This window comes from Vipera ursinii (genome assembly GCF_947247035.1).
Source record: "Vipera ursinii genome assembly, chromosome: 2".
Classification (NCBI taxonomy): domain Eukaryota; kingdom Metazoa; phylum Chordata; class Lepidosauria; order Squamata; family Viperidae; genus Vipera; species Vipera ursinii.
Window position 1 is genome coordinate 128,023,073 of NC_139513.1, and position 27,890 is coordinate 128,050,962.

The following is a 27,890-nucleotide window of genomic DNA, read 5'->3' on the forward strand; positions in this document are numbered from 1 at the left end:
AGTTTTGGCCCTAAAAGTGTGAAATGGCCTGCAGGGACACCAGCAATCTGCCAGCTCCCTTTGCAAACAGTATAGCAGGTGCAGTAATAGGAATGGAAAATCCAACAGTTACAAATTAGCACCCAAGTCGCATTGCAAGACAGGCTAGGAACTCTCCCCACCCACCCACCCATAGCTCCCCCAACTCATAAGATCTGAATTTCCTTTTAAGCAAGCCTTTACCAATGTAATCTTACCCTGTCTTGCTTAATCAATCATCCTGTCTCATAAAGTCCTTTGACACGCTGAAATATCAGAGAAACATCCACTTCATCACTTTATGCAAATAGAAGAAATCTCACTTGGCCTCTACAAATATTGATTGTGCCTCCTAATTTATAGCAAAATAATAATGACAACAATGATTACCGTGATAATAATAATAATAAAAAAATAAAATTAGAAGAAATATGGGGAGGGGACCAAGAGTGGAACAAACATGGAGCCAGGATATCAATTCAAGAGAGAATGAGATAGCAAAAACAGTTGGCAACTAGAAAGTAAATTGCAATGTAATGAATACTTTTACAATAAATTATGGGTATCAAATCAGGAAAAGAGAAAAACACAAAATGTGGGAAGGGAAGAGAACCTCTTTCAGAAATTTTAATTCAACACTACCCAACCCAGTAAGGTAAAATAAGCTTTGATATAAAAAGGGAAACTACTTTTCTTTTGGCCGGCCATCAATATTCAGAAATACTGAATTGTGTACACCAGAAAGTATTCCTACTTTCTGCAAGAGCAAATTTGCACATGTGAACAAAGGTACATATAATAGGGACTAGGGCAAATCATAACTCATAAATTGATTGTTTACTTATTCATCTGAGTAAACCAATACTTGGGTTTCTTTTCCTTTTTTTAGCTGGCAGACTTCCAAAGCAATCCATCACAAGATACTTCAGTACCTCTAGGAGCTGTGAAAAGAGGCATGTTATACAAACCCACTTGTCTATATGGTGGACTTGGCCCCATGCATGTATTCATCACTATATGTGTCACATTCCTTTCCAATTTCAGATGTAACTTTGTAAAAGTTTAAATGGTAGATTTAAAATACGGTTTATAAATAATTGTTTCTTGTAACAGAGCTGGTCTCTCAAACTCACAGCCAAATCCATTTTTGCAGCTTGGAAGTCCTGTACTTTATAGGTACTGAAGACTGATGTAGACATGCAGGCAGTCCAGGAAGAAAGAGAGATGGCCGTTTGCATGAAATTATCTGTTTTGCTAAATTTCATTATTGGTTAATTACATGACTATTGGAGCTCTAGGTAAAGATCATTGGAGATACTACGTGGGCTCTAACGGAGACGACATGATGTTGCAATACCTCATTAAAACTGTGGTTACCAATATTTATTTACTACATTTCTGTACTATCAATAGCTTAAGGTTCTTTTCATAAAATATACAAGCATATGATATCCTGTTTTAAAACAACTTGCAGAAGAAAACCAAAGTAAAATCTATTGTTTTAGAGAACTTTAAATAGCACAGAAAGCCTTTTTTTTTCAAACTGAAAACCTAAATACCCTAATTTAAAAGAAAATCTTCCTGATGGTGGTGCCCTGCAACCTTTCCAGGGAGTGTATTGTGAAAATAAGAGGCTGTTAGTGAAAATATCCTTTCCATTTGTGAGGGGCCTATCGATAAAACCCCCTGGAAAAAGTCTTTATCACACTAGGTTAAAATGGTTCATGATGCTAGAATACAAGTTAGGATTACTATTATGATTGCAGTATAATACACAAATCTATAACCAGGAATACAGGTAATCCTTGATTTATGATCACAATTGGAACTAGAAATTCTGTTCCTAAATCAAAGCAGTTATATGAGTTATGCTTGATTTTAGGATTATTATTTTTTTTGCCACTGTTGTTCAGCAAATCACTGCAGTTGCTAAGTGAATCACATTGGTTAAGCAAATCAAGCTTCCCCCATTGGCTTGTTTGTCAGAAACCAGCTGGGAAATAGTGATCACGTGGCCCCAGAATGCAGTAGCCATCATAATTCCATGCCAATTATCAACCACCTAAATTTTGATCATATGACCAGGGGGATGCTGCAATGGTCATAAATGCGAGGAACAGCATTAAATCACTTTTTTTCAGTGCCATTATAACTTTGAATAGTCACTAAACGAATGGCTGTTAAGTCAAGGACTACCTGTACAAATGACTGTCTTATGTTAGGTTGAAACATATTTTGCTACCCTGCCCAGTCCTACCTACTCTGGCAATTGTTCTGTTCAAGGAGAGATTGTACCTATTCTCTGACTCCTGATCCTTTAAAATGGAAGTGACAGGTTGAAGCAGGGACTTTTGGTAGACAACATATGTACATCTGATCACAGAGCTGCAGTCTCTTCCCATATTGGCCAAGACTGGGAACATTTTTCAAATAACAGACTTAAAACTTTGGGAACAGCCACAAAATGCCGAAGCATAAGTCTCAAACATGGAATAGGATGGAATTATCTGACGTGTTACAGCTTAAGAGTGCTACAAGATTTGCCCACCTAGCAGTTCGAAAGCACATAAAAAATGAAAGTAGAAAAATACGGTGGGAAGGTAACAGCGTTCCGTGTGCCTCTGGCATCTAGTCATGCCGGCCACATGACCACGGAGATGTCCTCGGACAAGCTCTGGCTCTTCGGCTTTGAAACGGAGATGAGAACCAGCCCCTAGAGTCGGAAACGACTAGCACGCATGTGCGGGAGAACCTTTACCTTTACCTTTTAGGGGGTGAACATGGCTACCATGGAAAGGGAAATGACAATCTGGCTATCATAATTTACCACTGTGTATCTAAACAGAAGGGACGCGGTGGTTCAGTGGGTTAGGACGCTGATCTTGTCGATCAGAAGGTCGGCAGTTTGGCGGGTCGAATCCCGAGTGCCGCGTAACAGAGTGAGCGCCTGTTACTCATCCCAGCTTCTGCCAACCTAGCAGTTTGAAAGCACGTAAAAATGCGAGTAGAAAAATAGGGACCACTACAGTGGGAAGGTAACAGCGTTCCATGCGCCTTTAGCATCTAGTCATGCCGGCCACATGACCACGGAAACGTCCTCGGACAAGCACTGGCTCTTCGGCTTTGAAACGGAGATGAGCACTGGCCCCTAGAGTTGGAAACGACCAGCACGCATGTGCAGGGGAACCTTTACCTTTACCTTTACCTATCTAAACAGAAACTTCATGGCAAAATTTGAAAGACCAATATAAACATAGCCCATCAGCACACCACTGATATCCCTGAATGACAAACCAATTCCTTTTTAGTAAAATATTTTAACATTGTCCCAACTACTTCCTTAGAACAGAAAAAAATAATTGCTCTAAAGTTTTGCTACTTCCCAGTTATTAGTTTCATTGTAGTAAACTGATTTTTTAAATAAAAAAATAAATGAGATAAAAAAGTATAGTAGGCTTTGGTGGGTATCCATGTCAGTCACAGGTTTATCATACTTTTCAGAAACATAATTAAACAGTTGAGGTTAATGCAACCTGTGTATTTGCAGCCCAGGCAGATAAGCTTTGCTTGGTGTCCTTATTATACTGCTGACCTGCGCTTAGCCTTCCGCGCACAAAGTCAAACTAGCTGTGACTCTTCATCAGCAATCCTGCTTCTTCACAGGAGGATGACAAGAGAAGAGGGCACTTGATCCTTGGAGAGAAGAGAAGCCACACTGAAGAACAAGAAGGGGAGAGACCAAGCACTGACTAGATTTCACTACAGATCACCTTATTAATATGGTTACAAAGAAAACCTCTTCGCACATGTTCAGAGGCATCTCATTATTTCTTTGCATATTCCACTGAGCTTTTGCCTCAGTTTTGGTCACAAATCAAACCAAGTCCCTATCCAGTTTAGATGCTGACGTAGTTGAGTGTTTTGAACCTTCCTTCCCCACATTAAAAATTCACAGTACCACAAGTCGGTATTGGCTGCAGTGAACATGCAGCAAAGGTAAAACAATTCCAGTAAAGACCCTTTTATGTCCAGAATCTTTAAGACATACAATTAATACCAGGAGACAAACGTTCTTATCGGTCCCAAAAGGTAGGCTATCTCACTAGGTTTTCAAGAAGAGATTGGACAGCCATTTGTCCGAAATAGCAATAGCACTTAGTCTTATATACCTCTTGGTCTTAAATACTGCTACATCGTGCTTTACAGCACTCTCTGATCAGTTTATAATATCAGTTTATAATATTGCCCCCAACCATCTGGTTCTTTATTTTATCCACCTCGTAAAGATGGAAGGCTAAGTCAATCTTGAGCCCCATCAGGATCGAACTCCTGGCAGTGGGCAGAGTCAGCCTGCAATACTGCATCCTAACCACTGCGCCACCACAGCTCTTGAAATGGTATAGGATCTCCCGTTTGAGAAGGAGGTTGCACTAGAAGACCTCCAAGGTCCTTTCCAACTCTGTTATTCTTCCAGTTGGCCACTTGGCCCAGCATTTCATATTGCAATGGAAGGATTAATTCCAAGCTGCCTTCAGGATCTTTCCTGGAGGGACTCTTGTCCCCAAGGATGCATCCTCAGAGAGGGACCCACTTAGCAGCTCCTTTAATTAATGGCCTGCCGCAATGTGGGATCTTTATCATGTCAGTGACCCATTGCTGAGACCTTTGGCCTGCTCCTACTCCCAGTAAGGGTCTAGTTCCTTCCTCAGATAGTACACGGCATGACTCCAGGCCCCTCCCTTGGCAGTCCTCATCTCCAAAGAGCTATATCCACTTCAGCAGGGAATAGCTTCTAACAGACGTTTGGCTGTCTAGATAGATTTAAAGATTTAGACCTCTGAGGATTATTTTGATTTTCAGTATAATTACATGGGTCTAACTGGCTGCTGGCCAGCAAGGAGCAGAGGGCTCAGCCAATACCTCTCTTCTTAAAATAAGCTCCCAGAGAACCTTTGGGACAGAAGGAAATGCAGACATATTCTCCTGGTGCCACTCCTAAAATCTCAGGCAAAGAAAGCCAAAGACAAAACACCAGCTTGGGTAACGTCTCATGATATTTCCTTTCAAATATGCAGTAACTGGAGATCTAATTAACTATTCTGAACTTTCCCCATTGCTGCAAGATACCAATGTTGCGTTTTCTCCTCAATGTTGCTGAAATCAAGAACTACACCCGATATTAAGCAAGATTTTTGCTTGCTATAAGCTGGACTTTCCCTTGCTCTCTCTCTCACCCCCCCCCCACAAGGCTGCTGCCAAATTGTGCTGGAAAGTCCCCCAGTCCTGTCAAGAAAATGGGGGAGGATGCCCAAGTGGTGCAAAGAAATGTGTAAACTATAAACTAGAGGAAAATGGCTATAGGCCCAATAACGTTTAACCTGCAATCACGTACTTTATAGCTGTGACCGTTATAGGCATTGCTGCAGGCTTATTCTTGCTGAAATGTTATTTTTCTGTGCATGTTTTTGTGTTTATTAAAGATACTCAAAACTGTTTGCTGTGCTTAGATGCAAAATTCACTCTGTAAACCAAGGTTTAATGCCTTTACAAACTGAAAACAGCCACTGTATAACATGGCTGTATTGTATTGCCTTGTGCATTCCCACCAGACCAGGAAAGTGAAATGGATTTTAAAAGTTTGTTTTTGATCTTCTTTCACTTTAATCATCAAAAGTTCTAATCCATTTTTTTTTAAAAAATGAAACTTATTCCTCCATTTCAATCCCAAGTGTGTTTTATGCAGGGCTGGATAAATAATTTTTTGTTTTTGTTTTTTGTTTCTATTCTGTTTCCTGTTAGGACCTCCTTTTTAAACATTAGCAAATAGGAAATAAATTCAACAGAATTCTCCCTGTATTATAATTTAAGTTTAATCCATATTGTTATGGCTCTAAATAAATGCTGTAATAGTGAAATGCAGTTCAAATTTGCTTGACAGAATGCCAGAAGCACAATTAAAATGTTATCCAATGGGTAATCACAACCTAGTCTGTATGTTATAAGTGCCACTTGCAATCTGTCGCCTTTTGACAGAGAAGGAGAGGGAATGAGGGAGCGGGAGAGAAAAAGAAAAAAATGCAGTGGATATATCTAATCCATGGCAAGAGCTCGAAACCTAAAAAGTACATTGTAAATTCCAATAGGGCAGAAATTACTATTCTGCACTGAATTTGTGTAGCAATAAGCTGAATTAAATAATTGGGGTGTTTTTTTCCCCAAATGCTGTACCTTCTCAATGTTCATGATGACATGAAAGAAACGAAGTTGGGTAGCACACATAGACACCTCTATCACTTCATATATATTTTTGGAGTTTTTAAAACCTGTTTCAGTTCAGTAAGTCAAAAGATCTGTCTATAAAATCAATACAGTATGTACAATTTAAAATTGGGATAGACTTCCAACTTGAGAATCTTCAACTTAAACAATCCAAGGAGCAAGACTACCATCAATGAATTAATATGCGGGACTGTCATCAAACTAAGTCTACTCTGTGATGGATCATATTCCTGTTTCAGCTAAATGGATGAGTAGTGCTCTGACTAAGAGGTGAAGCTATAATCTTGAGTGGTGTCCATAAGAACAATAAGTAGTTTGGTCATCATGCAATGATGTTATCTAGTATTATTTTGAATTTGGATATAGAGAAATAACCAGCTCTCCAATTCAATTATATGAATTTTGCTAAATTAGAGGAAAGATGGTAAAGCTCTGCAATATTTCAGATTTGATTCCAAAATATTATTTGGAGCATATGGAGGCACACACTCTTTAAAGCAGCTATATCTTTTGACATAGCTTATGAAGGGCAGCCACATGATCTCAGGTTAAGACACAGCCTCTTTAAAGAGTTGGAAAACAGGGGCCACATGAGTTCTTACACAATCCAAAGTATTTTTTCATAGCTGTTATCAGCATAGTAGTTATTTTTTCTATTGAAAAATAAGCAGTGTACTTAGTCCTAGAACAGGGCTTTTCAACCAGTGGTACGGGTACCACCTGTGGTGCATTGGCACCTGGCAGGTGGTACACGACCATCCTAGAAAAGTGGTAGCGGGGGAGGGGAATGAGCTGAACCAGTGGCAGCACCACCCAAACCTGAGCAAGACATGGCTGGAGCTGCAGGGCTGTCAGGGCTCAGCGGAAGCACCAAGATCAGCGCTTCTTTGGGACTGTCAGGGCTCAGCAGAAGTGCCAGGATCAGTGCCAGACTCCTGCTGGAATGTTGCAGCATCTCCAGGATCTTGTAGTTTACATTCAGATGCTTGACAACTGATTCATATTTATGACGATCACAGTGTCCCAGGGTCATGTGAAGTGACCAAAACCTCCTGCAACCACCCAGCAGAGGGGGGGAGGGGAATAAAAACCAAACACCCCTCCACCCCACCCCCACTGCCAATCCTCAACAGAAATGCTCACAACAATGAAAACCTCAGACAGGAGGAAGAGCGCTGCCGGGCGGGCAGGCAGGTGTCTTGCTCGGCTGTGGCTTGGAGGGCACTTTTTTCAGTGCCATTGTAACTTCAAACAGTCACAAAGCGAACTGTTGTAAGTCGAGGACTACCTGTACTTCCATCACTTTTTTCCTCTTTTTTGGTCATCAAGTTTTTGACACCTTGCTAGGCGACTGGTGATACTTGGATGTTGCCATATCCTAAAAGTGGTACGATGGGTGAAAAGGTTGAAAAGCCCTATTCTAGAAGAACAAAATCAAAACAAAGTTTAACATTCCACTTCACTCATTTGTCTCCTCTAGATGTATTTAGAGGCCTTGTGTAACAATCCTTATAGATGTGAAAATATTTTTCTCTGTGGCATTGATTTTTAAAGATTGGTGCAATCATGGGAGTTTGCAAAACCCACCCAAAAGGTTTTAAGCTCTGTATTTATATTGCTAAACATTAATGAAAAATGTTGTCAGAATAGCAATACCTTTATTGTTCTTTTATTAATAACGTTAATAAAAGTGAAAGTAAAAAGGCATACAGGTATTCCTCAACTTACCACAGTTCATTTAATGATCGATCAAAGTTACAACAGCACTGGAAAAAGTGACCTATGACCATTTTTCACACTTATGACAGTTGCAGCATCCCCATGGTCACGTGATCAAACTTCAGAAGCTTGGCAGCTGACTCGCATTTATGACGGTTGCAGTGTCCCGGGTTCATGTGATCTGCTTTTGTGACCGTCTGACAAGCAAAGTCAACGGGGAAGCAGGTTTCACGTTATCAAGTTATTAACAACTGCCGTGATTCACTTAACAACTGTGGTGAGAAAGGTCATAAATTGAGGCAAAACTCACTCAACAAATGTCTCACTTAACAACAGAAATTTTTGGCTCAATTGTGGTTGTAAATCTGAGGACTACCTGTACTTCTTTCCATTTGTTTCCATCTGATCTAATCAGATAGATGGATAGTTTGTAGTTTACAAAATAAAAAATAACCAATATGTGTGTTTAGTGATACTTTGCAACCTAAATCTAAGAAAAACGGGCTTGCTATATAGAATTGCAAGAGAAGATATGCTGTAATCCATATGTTAGCCAAGTTATATCATCATCATCATCATCACTATTGTATCATTGTCATTACTGTGATTATGATGATTATGCTTTTCCTCCCAGGGGAATGAAGAGGAATTCTTTAATATCCCAGAGGCTTCTCAAAATAAAGGAAACAAGATCTAGCCTCAAACCACATCTTCAACACAGAAATAAAACTATTAATGTTTGTTTAAGAGTGAGGACAACTGATGGACAAAGCAAACATCTAAGAGACACTGCAATTATGCATGTTGAAAAATGCAAACCTTTAGAGGAAGAATATATAAATTGCCAATAGGTTTTGCAAGACCTAGAGATTGGCAGCTGAAACAGGCCATATCGGAAGATGGCTGGCAACTCATGGATCAAGAACTGGGACCCTGGGGGTCATCAGGACATTCTGAAAACTCTGGAGCCTCTACTGCTGAAAACCAGAAACGTGAAGTTTAGCACTCAATAGAATTTTTAAAAATTTAGTTGCTTAAGATTTTTGTTTTTAATGCAAACTTCAGATCATTCTCAAGGCTCTTCTTTGTAGAAACAAATGCAGGTTTCCAGGAATAAACTGCACATGTGCACCTACACGTGTGCACCTGCCTTAAACAGAGCCTTTGTTTTAGTAGTCAGTTAAGCAGTGTTTAGTCTCAAACCTTTGGGTTGCATATTATAACGATAACTATGCAGCAACCAACCTTTATTTCACCTTGCAATAGGGTATCATACCTAGTGAAAATAGAGGATGTTCCTCCTGTATCTATGAAGTTTTCTTATATGGGTTTCAGCTCGTGATTGTTCCCTCTTCACCCTAGGTGGTATAATTCACACTCTGCAAGGCCAAGTGTAAAGTACTGTTACTGTGATGCTGGCAAGTTTCACGCCTCCTTAGCGGCACTGTAAGCCAGCACAAAAAAGAAAGTCCAAAATCTTTTTGACCTTCTATCCACATGCTTTTTATGAGTCTACCCACCCTCTCCCCAAGAATAATTCTGAATCAAGACAGATGTTATCTCGGGTTTGAGCAAATCAGCACTACATCCATTCATTTTCATAAGTAATGGAAATGCACAAGAAAGGCGCCATCCTCAGGGGAGGATGAATGTAACCACCCATTATCGCCTACAAATTTGATCTATCGGGCAAGATATTAGGGGAAATGGAGATTGTTTACCTGACTGAAAGGGAGAGATTGCTAGGCCAAACCCATATAGAGCCCCCTGCAGCATTTTCTCTATAAAGCATTTGGGATTTTACCAGATCTTCTGAGGGCAGGATGGTGTTCCAATGCTAGTCTCTCCCTTGCTAAGACTAGCAGAAATAAAACCACCTGCACACAAAAAACTAATCCATTAATGTGGGTGTACATGTATGTACATAAGGTTCGAAATGTAGCTCTTGATAATACATTTTGGTGTCCCCATTGCCCCAACTTGGCACCTTTGAGATGGGAGTTGCAGTTCCCAGAATTTGCAATTAGCCTGGCCAGAGTTGTGGACCTAACGGTCACAGCTTCTAGAGCCCATTCTGTCTATGCTGTCCAGCAATTCTGACTGATTACTCTGGAAGCTGCATTCATAATATCCTGGAATGGACCAGATATGGGAAGGCTACTATTGCTAAATGCTGTCAATGGTCATATCTTCTCTTTGATTATATTCATTGCTGCCTGCAAACTAACAGTATAAGCCAAAGATAGCCAACTGGCAACCCAAAGATGCCTGAGGAAATTTATTTCTCTCTTACGGTTCTGCTAACACGAGAATCAAGTTATAGTCAACTGTTTCTCCATCCCCGTTTTCATGGACAGTCAGACCACAAATTGAGAGGAAGATAATAAACATCGAGACCCCATTTTGGTAATGCGGTAGCCTTTGAAAATGTAAAAGTTGGCCATCCTCAGTAGGGACTACAAGCAAATTGGATTCTCACTATTTTATTGAGCTGTACAAGACAATTGGGTAGTGTATGCCAAATGCAATTATGTTTTATGTGTTTGGCTCACTGTTCATTTGAAATCAAATGCCAAATTCTTCAATATTTTAGTGTCACTTTCTCATTGGGTAACTTGACATGGGACGAACTTTCTGAGAAGCATGGGTTCTAGACCTGAAATAAATCATGCAATTCACAGAATAACTAGCACTCCAGGAGGCTTCCAAACTTTTAACAGAATAACAGAGTTGGAAGGGACCCTGGAGGTCTTCTAGTCCAACCCTCTTGCTCAGGCAGGAAACCCTATATCATTTCAGACAAATGGTTGTCCAATCTCTTGTTTAAAATTTCCAGTGTTGAAGCACCCATATGGTATTTGTTCCACTCCGAGTAAGGACCTCTCGGAAGCTTGAAATCAGGACACCTTGAACAGCTGAAATCTAACCTCTGTGAAATGCTTTCCAAGAAATGGCTCATCCAAAAAAGAGATACTTAATTGCAGTGGGGGGGACCTTGCTTTCTCCCCTCCCACTCCCCAAATCAAAGTCTCACATGGGTAAGGAAAAAAAGGAGAATGGCTATAAGGAATTACCAAAACAGAACGTATGTAATAAAACCAAATTTATAGGTGTATGCTTTCCAACCACCAGTAAGATAAATATTGGTTTTATTCTATAAATCAACTTCAACTTTAAGAAGGGAGATTCTTCATTGCTGTGTTATTTGATTACATGCAGGTAGATAAATGAAAAGCAACATACAAGTGAATAAAGTATAACCAGATTTGGAACAGGAATATGTAATTGCGAAAGAATACAGATACAATTGAATTAGAAGAAAACAGTGGTAATATTGAAAACAGAGGGAATAAAAAGGAAAGCAGATTTTTTTTCTCCTGAAATACTTAATGGTTCAGAAAAACTATATAGCCATGTGCATATTATAAAATCTGCTACCTGCATTCTTAGGTATTTCTTTTCCTTTAGCAGAATCAATCCTTCCTCCCTCCCTCCCTCCGTCCCTCCCTCCTTTAACCAGCTTCCCAGATTCAACAGAATCTTGCTACAGTTGATTCAAGAAATTAACCATACCTTGAAATATAATAATGATGCTGAGTGTAGATAGGAATGGAATATGATTAGTACAATAAGCTATAGGGTAAATTTGCAATTGCTCTTAATTTGCCTTAATATGGGGACTTTTGTCCTTGTTTTAAGCAGGCATATTGTTTAACCTATAGAGTTAGTTACATTTTAACTTGGCGCTTCTTTGAAGAGAAGGAATTACTGCAGTAGTAAGAGGACAGGTGGCTTAGAATGAACAGAACTACAAGTTGTCCTCATCATAAGCAGGCATATACATAGAATGAAGGCTACTGCTAAGCACATTGGTTTGTGCTTAAATTGTAAGCCGCCCTGAGTCTTCGGAGAAGGGCGGGATATAAATGGGATTAAAATAAATAAATAAATAAATTTCTATTGCTAAGCGAGATAGTTAAGTGAGTTTTGCTCCGTTTTATGACTTTTCTTGCCACAGCTATTAAGTGAATCACTGCAGTTGTTAAGTTACTAATACAATTGTTAAGTGAATCCGATTTCCTATTGACTTTGCTAGTCGGAAGGTCGCAAAAGGTGATCGCATGACATCCCCCCCCCAGGGCACTGCAACCATCATAAATATGAGCCAGTTGCCAAGCATCCAACTTTTGATCTCATGACTGTGGTGATGCAAAAATGGTTCTGTGAAAAACGGTCATAAGTAAGTTTGAACAGTCATTAAACGAATGGTTGAAAATTGAGGACAGACACACAGAGACACAGAGAAAGACACGCACCTGGATAAGATTTGAAGAGCCAAAAGAAAAAGAATCTGGAAACACATTCCTTTCCCCTCTTCAGGGTTAGTCTTATATCTAAATAAACTGGCATATGAGTTGTTTGGGAGGAGTTTTACTTTTAAAGGTATCTAAAAATAGATAAAACAAATAGTACATTTCATTTCATCATTGTAACAGGCACTACAACTGAATATGCTAAGTTTAGATTATGTCATGTGGATTAGCAAAAGAGAATGGCTTTTCATTTAATTTAAATATGCTTAATTTAAATAGTAAATATTATATTTATTTAAATTTACCCTCACATTTTTTTCTGCTCTTTGCTAGGGAGGAGGAGGTGAAAGAATAAAAATGAGCTTTTCAGTTCCAATTTTCCAGAAGCAGAACATCTTTACAAGCAGACAGAATCTCGCTATCAGCAATATCTACACGGGATGAGAGTGGTTGTTTTTCAGGTTAGACTTTTCCAATCTGGTACCTTCCAGAAATAAATTGGACCACATCCCCATCATTCTCTCTCCAAATGGTTGTTGACTATGTATGCTGGGAACTATGGGAGATAAGAGTTCAAAAGAGAAAAGTACCCGATAGAGGAATTCAAACAAAAAAATTCAGTGGAAACTTTGAATGTTTGCCTTTTAAAGATTTATGATCCATGTTTTATATTTATTTATTTTTGTTTTTGTTTTAAGGATATAACAAAATAGGTATATGTAAGTGAGGGAGGGTTAATTTACCTGTTTGCTGCTGGCACATGTATGCATGTCCAAAAACTCAGATCAGGCATGTGTACCAACAGTTGCATCCTATATTCATTCAAAACTGAGCATGTCCTTCAAACGCTACTAAGTATGAATAAAATAATGTTTGCCTATTTCTAATTTGTAAATTTAAGGAGCAACTTTAAAAAGCAGACCGTAAGTCAGTGATCTGGGCAACTTGATTTGATCCTGGTGAGCAGGCAACCTATCTCCTTGAAAATAATGTCTTTTCTAGTATGACTGTAAGCTTATGCATTTGCAAAAGATGCGAACATCAGATGCTTGTGTGTTTTGCAGAATGTAATAGGTGGAGAAATGCAAATAACGTGCATTTTTATAAAAAGAGCAAAGGAGATAAAATTAAGGTCCATGGTTTTTTTTAAAGGTCCAAATAGCAAACAAAATAATCTAACCACAAGCATACAAATGCACAGAATGTTATCCCTGTTTTTTTCTATTTTCATTTTATTTCAAAAGATGATTAGAAAAAAAGTAGTGTATCTGAAACTGCCCTTTAAAATATTCAAGGAAATTACCAGTCCTTCTATAAATCTCTTTGGTTACTATAGGGCCCATGTTTGATGGAAAAAAGAATCTTATTTAAGGTTGTGAAAAAACTTCTCGCTTCTATCTTCAACTTATACAAGACCATCCCAAACTCAAGTTCAGTGAATGGTGATTTTCAAGTCTATAATGCAGCTCAAAAAAAGAGAGACGATAAGACAGATTGTGAATCTTGCCCTAGAAATCACTTCACTATTAAGATACTTGCATCAGTTTGAATGACACCATTTCAAATACAAACTTTTGAAATGAAGCCCTGATATGGATATCAAGTCATCAGGCTAAGGCACTACAGTATTCTCAGCTCTGTATTTAATAATCAGAATAATCAGAAGCTAAATTTTGGGTTATCTAAGTCTTTTCTGGCTATGGAAATGTCCTCAACTGCATTGTCCATCAAAAAAGGGCACAGAAGATTAAGAAGCTCAGTGGGCACTACTAAATTATTTTTGTGGAATTTTAGGACATAAGCTCTCCTTAATAAAATAGTTGTTTTGCTCCAATGTCTAGTTTCCTTAGGTGGCCAGCTAGAACATTGCAAATGATAATGGCATACTTCATTCTTGCTCCTAAGCAGTAGCTATCGAGAGATCTGTGCCACCAATGCCACACTGGAAACCTGTGTGGTAAACACCAGGCATACTCAGAAGATTTTGGAGCTTATTCTTCATTGAATGGGAACATTGTAACCATATCCTATCAAAGCCATTCATTCCCACAGAGTATCTTTGGCATACAAGCTTTTTATTGTTGCTCAGCATGGAAGAAGGTATCTTGTGTATCCAGACATCCATCAGAGGTCTTGGCAATATACTTCAGGAACCCATTCCTCACACCTCTCCCTCTCCTTCTCTTCCCCCTCAGCACAGAAGAAAGGATCAAGGGAAATCTGCCTGCCAAAGATGAGTTCACCCGTTTTCAGGAGACAGCTGAGTCAGCCCTCACAGAAATGAGCTGTCATAAATATGCTTCTGAAAAGTACATTTTAAAAATGCTGCAATACCAGGATGTTTTAATATTTAATTAGACTATCACCACACTGCACATGGGCTCTCTCATTGCCTCACTGGGTGCATGAATGCATCTGTGTCTATCTTCTCACAATAACAAACAAGACCCACACAATGTGAAGTTGAATCTGAACCACACTTCAGAAGTGTTGCAGAAGGCAGATATCCCCAGTGTTTAGGCGAGACTGTTGTGTTTTGTTCTGTTCTGTCTCTCTTTTGCCAAAGCATTTATCTAACTCAGGCTCCTTCTGAGTTTTTAGTACTCAAGTAGCCTTGTAGTACTATAAACCTCCAATCCTCGGGTCTCTTCATGTGCAAGCATAGTCCTGGGATATGGCATTGTTTTGAGAAGTTATCTATCACTATTGCTTGTACTGGGGGGAAAAAACCCTTTGGGGTGGCGATAACTTCTTTCTGGTTCAAAGGCATGCACATGACATAGTCTGCTACTTCTCAGGGCCCAATCATAAAATCTGCTTAAAATGAATACAATTTTTTTTTAAAAAAAACACTCTTCCTTTTAAAGTTACTTGGCATTTGTTCCTTTTAAAGCTATGGTCCCTTCAGTTTAACTCTGATGTATTCTTGGTGGATTAAGTGATTTTTCAACTGCAGCTGACAAAGTTGAGTTTAAAAACTTGTTTGAGCCAATATTTTGTTTCCTAAAAGCTCTGGGAAGAAGCAAGACAATTAAGAGAAATCCAGTTCTTCTCTCTCATGTTTTAACGTACTGGGTATACTTCCTCTGAAAGTGGCACCTCCAATTAATTATCACAGGTAATACTAAATCAGTCTTCATCACAACCTAGGTTGCACCAAATATTTTGGGTCTACAATTCCCATCAGCCGCCCTATGAAAGTATAACAACTATCAAGAGTAGTGGAAACGGTTGTCTAAAACGCCTAGGGCAACTCAGGCTGAGGAAGTCTGCCTGCTATTTCCCTCAAGCATTGCTTGTTCATGTTAAATTCCTTACCTGGTTCTTATTTAGAGCAGAATGCACAGAGGATATTGGTTCATGACTTCATCACTGCCCACTTCAATTACTGTAATTTGCTCTAGTTGGGATTGGCCTTGAAGACCACCTGGAATTTTCAGCTGACTATGAAGTTACAAGCGCCTCTATGTTTTTATTTTAATGATTTAACATAATGCATTATTATGGTTCATTGCACAGTCAGCCAGATGTTCAGACTGGGATTGGGCATTTTTGTCCACCCATCAAGTCCTTCCCAAGGACCTGGGATAGGCAGATGTTTATTATTATTATTATTATTTTAATATGTGTGAGCCACCTAGAATCCATCAGAACTGAGGCAAGGATAAACAGCACAAACAAACAAGCAAACAAACAAACTTCCATCAGATGAATTTCAACTATTGAGATGTATGCTCTCTCCTTCCATATTTTCATCCCTTTAATCACTGCAAAGAAGCTTCTACATCCCCTACTTACATTAAGAATGTGCAGCTGCAGAAGTTAATAATTTTTACCCCAGAGTAATAGGAGTAACTCATCTCCCCTCATCCATCACATGTTTTTAATGAAATCGACTTGAGGTACCAAAGCTACCTTCCTTCCCTTTATTTAACAAGCAACAGGAATGTTTCAGGACCAAGTTATACCAATATGAAAGTATCCGTTATTAAATTAACAATTGTTTATTATAAACATTTTAATAACATATTGCTTATTCTGCTTCACTGTCTCTCTACTGTAGGCAAACATACTGCTTCAGATAATAGACAGACTTATGGCATGGATGGGAAACATTTCGCTGGGCAAATGCTGCACTTACCATAACTTTAGGTTGCAAAGTGAGCAAGGCACATCAGAGATGAAGGTAGGTTGGCGGGAGGGGAGGGAACCATCTTAAAACTGAGAAGTGTCAGCTTTAGGTTTCATGGGTTTCTCCAGTTTAAAATGTTAGGAAACTGTACTTTGTTTTTTAAAAAAAACCCTGGACGCTAAGTCCATTAAGCAGATCCTGGTGCAAAAAGCATTTATCTGAATGTCTGTGGAGATTCTACATCATGGTTGTCCCAAAGGTGCTTTTTCCACCAAGATAATTCCTCACCCAGAAATTTGATTCAAGTGCTTAAACCCAATGGAGGTCATCTCTTTTCACACAAAGTTCAACACCCTGTTGTCCAAAATATTTTTCCTTTCAGCAGCATAGCATAGGATGGGAGAAGTCATCTTTAATTACTACTGTTAAATTGGGAGCCCAAAATGCTTTTCACAGCCACCCAGAGGTCTACCAACAGATCCACATTTACCTTTTGCAGCCTCTATTGTAATCAAATGCAGCTGCTTGGACTTTCGTTATGATAATGACTCCGTTTTGCAACAAAACCTTGATCATCTGAGCTGTCTGTTGCTAAATTAATGGCTTTTTTGGAACAAAGCCATAGGCTTTATCTTCAACCAAATTTTAGAAGATAGCTATGAGCACATAAAAGATGACCCAAAATTATTCCTACCTATCCCACTAAAACCTCTAGCAGAAGCAAGCAAACAGCAAAATGTCCCAGATCTAAATAATAAAACTAACAAACAGGCAAAATTACACAAGTGTAATTCTACAAGGTTTCTGTTTCTAAGTGTTCTGCTTTCCTTCAGCCTGACATGTGCCTTTCCCTCCCACAGCCACCCTCACTCTCATCCTTTTTATAATCTTCAGAAGAAGTGCCACTAATAAGGAGAAGACAAGTAAAATCTCAAATCTGTTTTAACTTTCACACACATCTATTTTCTCTCTCTTTTAGTGTGTGTGTGTGTGTGTGTGTGTGTGTGTGTGTGTGTGTGTGTGAAGTATACAATTATTTTTCGGGGGAATCTGCTCTACCACAAGAGGCAAGGAGATATCAATATGGGAAAGTAGTAGTAGAAGAGGAAAAATAGATGAGTGTGTGTTTTGGGGGAAAGCTCCTGCCAGGATGATAAATAGCTAACTGAAACTCCAAGCTTGCTCCATAAACAATGATGGTTGATCATCTTACACTGCAGCTAGCTGGTTTTAACTTAAGAGTGTTTCAACCCATGCTTCTATTACAGCTAAGATGAAATCTTAAAAGGATTTTTTTTTAAAAAAAGTTTAAATACAGCTTAGCTCAAGCTCAAGGTCTATTCACTCCCACCCAGAACTGGCTTTTGTTTTCTTTTACCATGTTCAATGGCCTTGCATGGGAGACACAACTGCACTGCACTATAGAAGAGAGATAAGGGATCCTACCTCCCTGAACCACCAGTTGTCTCTAGGGACAAGGACCCTCTCTGCTGCTGTTCCAAGTCTTCTGAAATTAAAAGTCACAACTCTGCCTCTCAATATTTCAGAGCAGGATGCAATCCCACCAGTTTCAGCCCTGCCAGTTTCCCTATAACGTCATCACCTCACTATCCATTTCAGGAGCTTCTAATTCTAGTCTGGAATTCAATCTGTTGAAGGGGAGTCATTAGGAACTTTGGCCCTGAATGCAACCATCCAACGGGCAAAAGAAATAAACAATTCACGTTTAGCCAAAATAGTGCTGACATGATCTCCTTTTTGTCCAGCAATTTGCTTACACGTGTGAGATTGCCTGTGCAAAACTCCCATTGCTTCTTATGCAAGCCTCTTCTCAGCAAAGCAATTTGCTGCTTTATCCACAAGTATTATTTATTATTAAATCGAGCAGAAAGCATTGTTGAATGGACAGAATAAGAGTACTTACTGTACATGGTATTATGTACAGTAGCATCCTATTTATCTGTGTGCTCTGGAGGACATCCAAATTTAAGGATAATATTTTTTGTTAAAATGGATAAACAGATTTTCAAGGGTAAAAGTTTTTGTTAAAATGGAGTGATGTACCATCTATTGTTGAGATTTGACAATCCCGAGTCTCAGCTTTGAAAATGGAGATGTTCTCTTTACTACACAAATAAAAATACATAAAAGGGATAAAATTCATTTGGGCTACTTTGTACATTAAGCATCCAATTCCTAGGACTCTGCTATTACCTGGTCTTTCTTACTGATATGTTCATACAGAGCACTGAAATGATGTTCTAGAGTAAAGGCAGATGGCCCTATAAGAGTATCAGAAGAAATCTGATTTCTTTATTTTAATTTATCCCAAATAAGTTTAACAGCCTCAAGGCTTCTGTCTTTATATGATATCCCTCTATCCATAAGGTGATTGTGGGCTTGCTGTAATAGCCCTTTTTAGACACTTGAGAGAATTTTAATTGCTCAAAGGCTTTAGTACTAGTATGTGCTATTATTATGACATTCTAATTAGACGCATCAGCTATTTCAACTGTTTTAAAAGAATAATCAAAACTTGGCCCTGTAGATCTAGAAGCCTAAAAAGTGTCTTGTTCGCTATTTTTACAAACTTTCTAAAAGAAAAATATCAGGAGAAAAGTTATATTGGCCATAAATTTCTCAGGAGTATACCCACTGCTATATGCTAATGTTCTCACTCTTTAAGATTACAGCTACATGCAAGCCTTGAATTTTACCTCTATCTGCAAACTCTAAAACCATGATATGCAAGTTTTTCATGTTTGGCTTAAATATATCTTTCATAGGGAAGATTCTTTGCTGTTTAGCCCAGAGTCCTAATGTTCATCTTTCTGGCTTGCATCCAGTTGGTATCCCCTGATTTATAGAAGATGTTTGTACACTGGCTTTTGCAGCTGAATGGCTGCAGGGGAAATCACCAAAAAAAGTGCCTCTTTTCCACTGCTCTCTGCTAAATCAGAGCATTCCATCATCAGCAGAGGAACACTATAAATATCACCTATATACCATCCCATCTACAGGCTGTACCAGCCCAATCTACAGTATTCTCTGATAATATGAACTGAATGTATCAACATTAATGGAAATTTCTTAGGTATTACACAAATCAATAACTCATAAATTAAAGAAATTCAGTTCAAAATACTGCACGTACAGTTTACTTTTGAGTGGGGGAGAACTAGGGATTTTGATTGTAGTGGGAAATGACTTGATGAGTAAACGAATAACATTACTGCACTAAGAATCCTTAAACTACTGTATTCAGACTTGTTTATTTTTAATGTTCTCCAAGTATGAAATAGAGCATGAAGACAACTATCTTCTGAAGGTACACAATTACCTTTTATGGGCGATTCTGACCAGTTCCTCTAATTTTACTTTGATCCAATATTCACATCTTTGGTCTGAAATCAATTAAGTGCTTAATATTTCACAGAAATAGAAACTCACGAGTTTCATTTATACACATCTATATACACTCAGAAGTTATAAATCATATGCCAATTTGCACTCCTGATTCCAATAATGTTCTATGTGTTTATGTGTTCGAATGTAAGGGAAAAATTGCATGGTTTGTAGTAATCCCTGAAGTACACATCAACAATGAACAAAGCTAGGAAAAGTAAGCAATTTTGCACCCTCAGGTGTCTGAGTGACTCGAAGCTCCTCTAAGTACGTACATCCTTATTACATAAATGGAATTCTGCCAACAGACTTTTTCTTGTCCAAGGCAGATAGATTTTTGTCTCCCATGCAGTAGTTTCAAGACTTCTTATCAAGATATTTCTCCCTTTTGCACGTGCACACACAGAAAATTCCATGAATTACCACAAATGCTTTTCTGATGTTCACTTGTAAGTCACAACTTACTGATAGCTTTATTTTATTATTTATTGGGAATTATTGGTGTTAATTCTGTCAATCTAATTAAATATTACAAGCCACACTTTAAATGCCAGTCTCCCTTGCACATTGCACAAACCATTCTACCAGCTTGTTTTACATACATGGTAAAACTAAAATAATAGGGAAGCAGCATTCACAACAGGACCGCCCTCTTTCTCTCATGCATGCATGGATATATGCAGGCGTGCACACGTGTACACCCACACAAGGACAATCCATAGAATCAACTTAGTACATTTAATAATCTCAATACTTTTTGGTTTTAAAAGAACCCATCTTGAAAAATCTGTTTTTAAAATGGAGGAAAAGAAAAATGTTGATTCTTGGCTCTGAAACCCCTGGTTTAATGTGCAAAGGGCATTTTTGTGAATGGGTATTGCATAGAAAAATGAAGGGTAAGGAGAGATGCTGTGCTTTCACATTATTTATGCGTGCAGTCTGCGTTAATGGCATATGCAAGTTGACAGCATACATCCTATCAACTTGCTGAAGTGTATCTTGATTGTTCAAACACACTCTTAAAGGTGCCCGATCATTTATCAAATTAAAATAACTCTGCTGTGTTCTAAAGGGCTTGGAATATCTAAATTGTACACCAGCATTCCTGGTACCCCTTACATTTCTACATTTCACAACAAATCTTACTTTCTGAAGCAAGCAAGAGGCAAGGCAGATTTGTGTGGCTGGAGTGAAGAAAATAGAATGAAAGGAAGGAAGGAAGGAAGGAAGGAAGGAAGGAAGGAAGGAAGGAAGGAAGGAAGGGAGACTCCCTCCCCTCACAATCATGTTGGTCCAGAAATATGCTATTTCATGATTCTGATTTGGGATTGATTTTTGTTGTTGGTATTGTTCTTCTCAGCAGGAAATGATGGACTCCAGAAGGCTGACCAATTAAATTTAGACTTATGAAGTCATAAATAGCTTGGTGGCTAGTGATCTACAATTTTTATTAATTTGAACAATGTTCCTATAAGAAGTAAGTAGAATCTTTCCCATGAATGGCCCTTCTGTAATTTATTTAACTTTGTGAACCTTGCCAAAATATTTTTAGATCTTTCTGTTCTAGGATTTGGCATTTCTTTCTTTTTAATATAAAAGGAAGTGTGACTTTCTGAAATAATATTTTTAGGCTTCTGCTTGTTAAAGTCTTCCTCGATTTGGATTTGCATATGTTGAGCAGCCTCTGCGCAGGGCTAGATCTGTTTTGAAGATGCAGTCGTGTAAATTTTGCACTGGAACAATTGCTTTGCACATGGAAATACAGCTATGCCCCTAAATTAGCACACACGGATTAGTTGCTACTGTGGGTGAAAAAATCTTTTATATGAATAATCAGACAAGATAATGGAGCAAATCCCAATGGAACAATGTACATTTCAAAAATGGAACTTTAATTTCTGTGTTTGCACATGCGCGCAGTCACTCATGTACAACCACAACTGCCTTGTGTAACTATGTGTGCTTTGCCATTCTTGTGCAAAAGATCAGCACTGGCAGTTTCTAGTTATTATCTCTGCATTGCCTTTCATGTCTCATGCCACTTGTCTTATAAGTAAAGATGGTTAGTCTTTAGAACACACCTTTGAATATTAACTCCTTTAGTACCTATTCACTGATGGCAACTATGTTGCAGAAACAGTGATTGCTGTCATAATGAAGTATTTATTAAATTGTTTTTTTTAAGAAATGTGGGGGCCAAGAAGGAAGAGATAATTTGTAATGGGGAGGGAGAATCCTTTTTAGAGCCTTCCTCTCTTTAAAATCCCTGGTCACTCCCCCTATTCTATTTAATAATAAAACTAAATCTATTTAAAATTCTAGTACTCTTTCCAAAGTGCCCCCCCAAGCCTAGAATTATTGTGTCCATTTTCATTCAAACAAAATGCCTGAGATTTTTTGCTAGGCTTACCAACACTATGTCCATCCTGAACAATTATTACTTTTTCTTCTTTTTAGTTAACTGGGATGACACTATTGTTTACATTTATAGATGGGCAAGTTATCTCAAATATTTCCTATTTACTACCAAAAAAACCCCCACCCTTAACAATGTGTATATACATAGTTGGTGAGAGGGAATAGTTTTTAGGTTTTCTTCTACTATCTTTCTTTGGTAAGATTCTTGCTAGCATATAAAAGAATCAACAGCAATGACAAAATCCAAACAGCTTCAGGCAGGAATAATGATGAATAATACTGCTAATATACACCACCACCACCCCGCTTTCTTTCTTTAAAAATTTCACAGCTTTGACTTTGGACCATCTGTATGGGAGATGCATGTGTGTGCACGCACTACGCACACAAATCTAATGCAGAAAAAAATAATGAGACAAAACATTTTAATTGCACCTTTTGTGACAAGGTTACTAAAACAGCACTTTACCATAAAATTTCTACAGTGGGATTATAAAACTATCAGCACTCTGCTATAAGAAAAACAATTTGCTGAACATTAAAAGCTAACTTCAAAAATTCAAGGTCTCTATGGCCACTTTTAAAACAGAAACTGTTCAGGGGTAAGGACAGGGAGGGTACAAGTTATCTCCATAAGGAGACAATTGTAGGGAGGAGGAAGTGTTGGAATACATGCCTGATCAATGAACGTATGCCTTGTGGAATTTTGTCTGAGAAGACGTAAAAATTAAGTCCTTTCTTGTAGAGTACTTTGCATTCCAGTCTCTTCCCAGTGGATTTGCTTTATATCTGGCCTTCTGGAGCTCTGCTTTTAACATGTTTTGCTTCTTTTACTTCCTAAAAATGTTTGTTGGTATCCACAATGTAGGTTACAAATCGTTCCCAACTATTTTCTTTAACAGCTATCCTTTGCATTTTTTAATATATCATGACTCCCTTGAACCAGGGCCTTCTGTGTTTCTTCATTATATTAATCTAAATTACACAGATGTACACATTAGGTTTAGGAGACATTAGTCAGCCACTCCTTATATTAACAACAAGCACAGAAAAATATTTAAAAATGGCTGCAATTCAGTATTACCTTAGTCTGTGTATTCACATATTTCAAATTCTGGTTCTGGAGACGACTTTCCCTATTATAATTGTGCATCAGTGTCAAGATATCATCAATAATTTATTCTATTTATTGTCAGCTTGCTTCTTTGATGTAAAAGAAAAATGTGTTCAACTAAGCACATGTTCTATAAGTATTTAAAAAATGATCACCGTAACAATTTTAAAAATAATATTTCTAATTATGAGTCTAGTAAAATACTCATATTTAAAACACAGATAGTGGAAGAAAAAATAGAAAGTATAAAAAAGATCAATAGAAGGATTTCAAATAGCTTGGAAGCACAAGGCGTGTTGAATCCAAAGTACGGAACAAAAGCAGAGTGATTGACACAAATCATACTCTTCATCAAATTTACCCAGGTTTGCATTTTAAAATGCCTTTCTGTTGTTGCTGAATGCAACAGGTTTCTTTAAAGATTTCACTCTAATGAGCATCTTCTACTTTGTATGGAGCAGGTAAGTATGTAAAAGAAAGGTAGGTTAAAAAAATTAAAACTTCTAAAACCGTACAGAATTATGATTCCTTCATTTTGAATAAAGCCCAAAGTATGTGTAGCTCATTGCAATTGTTAGTTTTTAAAAATCTCATTATGCTAAAATTAATTAATAATTTGCAGCTGGATATGCCATTTAAAAAATAATAATAAATGTCTGCACTCCTGTTTGATCATTTTTATCCATTCTGGTTTACCTCATGCCATTCTTTTTAATCCATATACTAATTGTAATCCCATTAAAGCAGATATAATTTTATTACCATTCATAGTTTGTCAAGCTAGCAATGACGATGGCTGCTACTGAGTTTAGAGAAAAATAAAAACTGTCACACATTTTCCTCTTCTAATGTTTAAAGGAACTTGTAAACAAAACTTAAGTGGCTGTGTGTGGTTTTGTAAATCTAAGATTAAATCCATACTTCCATAAATATATATCCCATAAACAGTCTGTACACTCAAATGAAGGTACATACAACATATTCAGAGCTGGCCACAACATTTGAAAAAATCAACCATATGAGAAAAACCTTAAGGACAGAAACACAAATAGTGAGTGGATTAAATAGAGAAGCTAGTTAAGTTACACTAGAAATGTTACACATAAAATGTTTCTAACATCAAATGATTTACTTCAGATAGGTCTTTTAAAGTCAAAAACAAATGCAGCAAGCCTAGGTCAGCTTCTGTGAAAACACAATGAATGGAAGACATTCTGAAGCACAGTCAGAATCTTGTAAATTTCAAAACCCCTCATTGTTCAGCATCTATTACTTTTATTACAGTTTTTCCATTCCCACTTTTGGTGTGTATGGGGGGGGGGGAAATGACTAGTTACTATTGTTTGGATTTTTGCATATTGATATATAAAACCTTATTCTAAATCGTAGATATACCATTCTGATTTCCAAATGCCCCCTTTTGCTCCCCAAGACCTTGCTTCCAAAAAAGATCTTAAACCAGGGATGGGCAACTTGAAATCCTGAGATGCTTTAGCATACGACTGTCCCATTTTATCCATGTGTTCTCACTAATGTTCTGGAGCCAACACCTGCTATTTTGCACATCCTCCCGTCCCGGGCAATTAATTGATTAAAAATGGATGCCATGGACGATCTCTGAAGAACCTGGCACATACCACCTCTCCCTGATTTTTCTTGCCAAACATTGTGTCTTCAGCAAGATACCACGAGAGCACTTGTTAAAACTAACACATGCACTGCAAACCCATTCTCACCCTGACACTTCAGGGCTTTATATAGAAACAGGATTTTCTAGTCTTATACCACCCGCTCCATTAAAGCTCACCCTATACATACAGCTACCCCTAATCTGAAAGAGCATGGGGGGGTGGAGGGTGCTCACCTTTCCCAAGCAAATAACAAGCGGGGTGGGGTGGGGTGGGGGAGAGAAAGTGCCTTGTTTATTGAAAAAATTTCGTAAGGACGTTAATGCAAAAAGAAAAAATGGGGGTTCACTCAGTTCTCTTTCAGCCTTCTATTAAGGGGCATGTGGTAGAGGGAGGAAGGTGGAACGGCCTTTATTTCAGCCTTCTCCGACTAAAAAAAGAAAAACTCCCATCAAGAGAGGGATCTGGGGACATTAGCGTTTCGCTCCTTGCCAAAATGAAATATTCAGATTTGCCAAAAATATTGATGTCGTCTTCTTCTCACACATGCCCCCAAACAAAGCTACGTGTGTCCCGGGAATTCTGGGTCAGAAAGGGTCACCTCCGTTGCACTTCTGAACACCCCATTTCGCAAAGCCCCCTGAAAAGAGTGGAGAGGCAAGCGTTTCCTCCTTCCCCTTCTCTCTTACCCTCCCGAGCCTAGGAAATCTCTCGAGTGGGCAGGGCAGGCGGCTTTTCTCTCGCTCACAGGCGCGAGGATCCGCCGATGCAGGCCTGGGGACGGATTCTCCTTCGCCTGCTGAGACTCTCAGAAATTATCTGCTTTGAATGCGTTGTCCGGGCGAAGAAAAATAAAATAAAATAAAATAAAATAAAATAAAATTGAAATAAAATAACTAAGCCGTTCAAATAAGATAGCAAAAAGGAGCATTTGGAAAGCAGAAGAAAAACCGTTCCTGTTTTGATTCCTCCCTTCGCAGCAACCGATGCAAAAAATCGATCTGCTGCAATCTCTCTCTCTCTCTCTCTCTCTCTCACACACACACACACACACACACACACACACACACACACAGAGAGTCCTTTTCTTCCTAGGGGAAAAAAAAGGCAGCTCAATCGGGCGCCCCTCCTTTGGCGCTGGCGACCCCTCCCTCGCCCCTCCGCAGTCGGGGCGCCCGAGCTTCCCCGCGGCTCTCCAAGGCCCCCTCCGATCCCCTCCGCTCCTTTCATCCCGGCGCTCCGCGCTGACCTGTGTGCGTAGCCATGGAGATGGGCGAGGGGAAGTATTTCCCGGGCTGGAAGTGTCCTCCGTGCTGCACCGAGTTGTGCCCGGCGGAAGCCAGGCGGCTGGAGCTGTTGCGATGGCCCCTCTCGGCCAGGAGGGGAGGCGGAGGCGCGAACTCCCGGCCATCCATACCGGGGCTGCACTCCCGCGTCCGGAGCCCCGGCAGGAAAGGGGCTGCGGGACGGGGCCTTGCAGCGGGCGAAGATCCGCCCCGTCCCCGGGAAAGGGAGATCTGCAGGCCGCGGACGCGGGGAAGGAAGGGCTCCCCTCAACACGATGCTAATCGTATTCCTCCAAGAGGCCTCCGCTTCTCGTGGCACCGGCGACCTGGCCTCATGCTCTGCAAGGCAAAGGGAGAAAGAGAAGATCAAGCGGGTGAGGAAGCCATCGGCGCTGGACGGATTAGATTAACGGCGGGCAACAGTACCCGAGGGCGAGAAGCGGCGACCCCGTCCTAGAAGCCCCGCTGATGCGTTTCCCCCCCCCCCAAAAAAAAACCTGAGGTCGTGGAAACGAAACCCCCGCCGGATGCCCGCGCCGCCTTCTGTCTCTCCCTTGTTTGGCCCCTGCCTTCCTTTGTCGAACGAAGCAACTGGTTTTTATGGGTTAACGTGGCGACCACCAGATTGAAAACAAATACATCTAACTCTTTTCAAAAATCTACGTGGAAAATAGACAATGCAACAACGCTGCGCTTCCAGGCCTTGTACTTTTTATTACAACGGCAGGGAAGTGGGGAGATTTTCAGATAAAGTGAGGCCCGTTAAGATGAAAACAGGAGCGGTGCCTCCAGTATAATGGGGGTGGGGGGGGGTGTCTGGAGGAGGAAAAAGCTCTAAGTTTTATTATTTGTTGTAGTTCTGTTCAACTGTGGTATTTATTATTTTGAACTGCTCAGTGTTCCATGATTACTTTAATCATTTCCTTGCTAGACAAACTAAACCTTCAAATGGATAGTTTTAAAAATGTTATGTTAGGAGTAGGGGAGTGTCTTTCAGTTGCCCCTATGTTAAGTGTGATTACGTATGTACAGGTGGAAGGAATGGGGATTATCCTTGGGTTTGCTGGCTTCCCAGTTTACGAACCAGTTGCCTTGATGCAGTCCAAAAGAATCAGTTCCTTGCGTAGATCCCAGATGAGGGGAAAAGAGCTCGCTGGGCTTCAATTACTCAAGCTCAGAAATAAATATTTCACTGCAGACACTTGAGTGGCAAAGTCCTGCATTCCTCCTTCAAGGGCAGGAGTTTAAATTCTACAACTGTATTCTTAGACAAAACAGTTATGTAAGGTTCTTCCTGTGCATTCATTCCATTTACACATAAGGGGTTTCTGGCTTAGACCCAATGTGTGTAACATTAAGCCAAGAGGAAGGAGGGGGAATAAAAAGATCTCACTGCCCCCCCCTTTTTTTTTCTTCAGACTTGTGCTGCACTGAAAGATCCCACTAGCTTCTGGAACTAAAATATGTGTATCTCCCATATAAAAAAACCTCACTGAGCTATCAATGGAGATCTAATACTTCCACAGGGGGAAAGTGGGGTACCAAAATTATTTCTTCCTTTATAGTGAGGAGGTTCAT

General features: G+C 39.3%; 1 protein-coding gene across 5 annotated transcripts in view; it reads right to left on the bottom strand.

The window, feature by feature from the left end:
* Positions 1-27,890, bottom strand: part of BAHCC1 (BAH domain and coiled-coil containing 1) — a 130,171-nt gene that overhangs the window by 81,977 nt on the left and 20,304 nt on the right. For all 5 annotated transcript variants that reach the window (XM_083354142.1, XM_083354141.1, XM_083354143.1 and 2 more), the window contains one exon: positions 26,276-26,651. In XM_083354142.1, coding sequence (XP_083210268.1) covers positions 26,276-26,441 — 166 coding nt within the window. In that variant the 5' untranslated portion in view covers positions 26,442-26,651. The remainder of the gene's footprint in view (positions 1-26,275; positions 26,652-27,890) is intronic.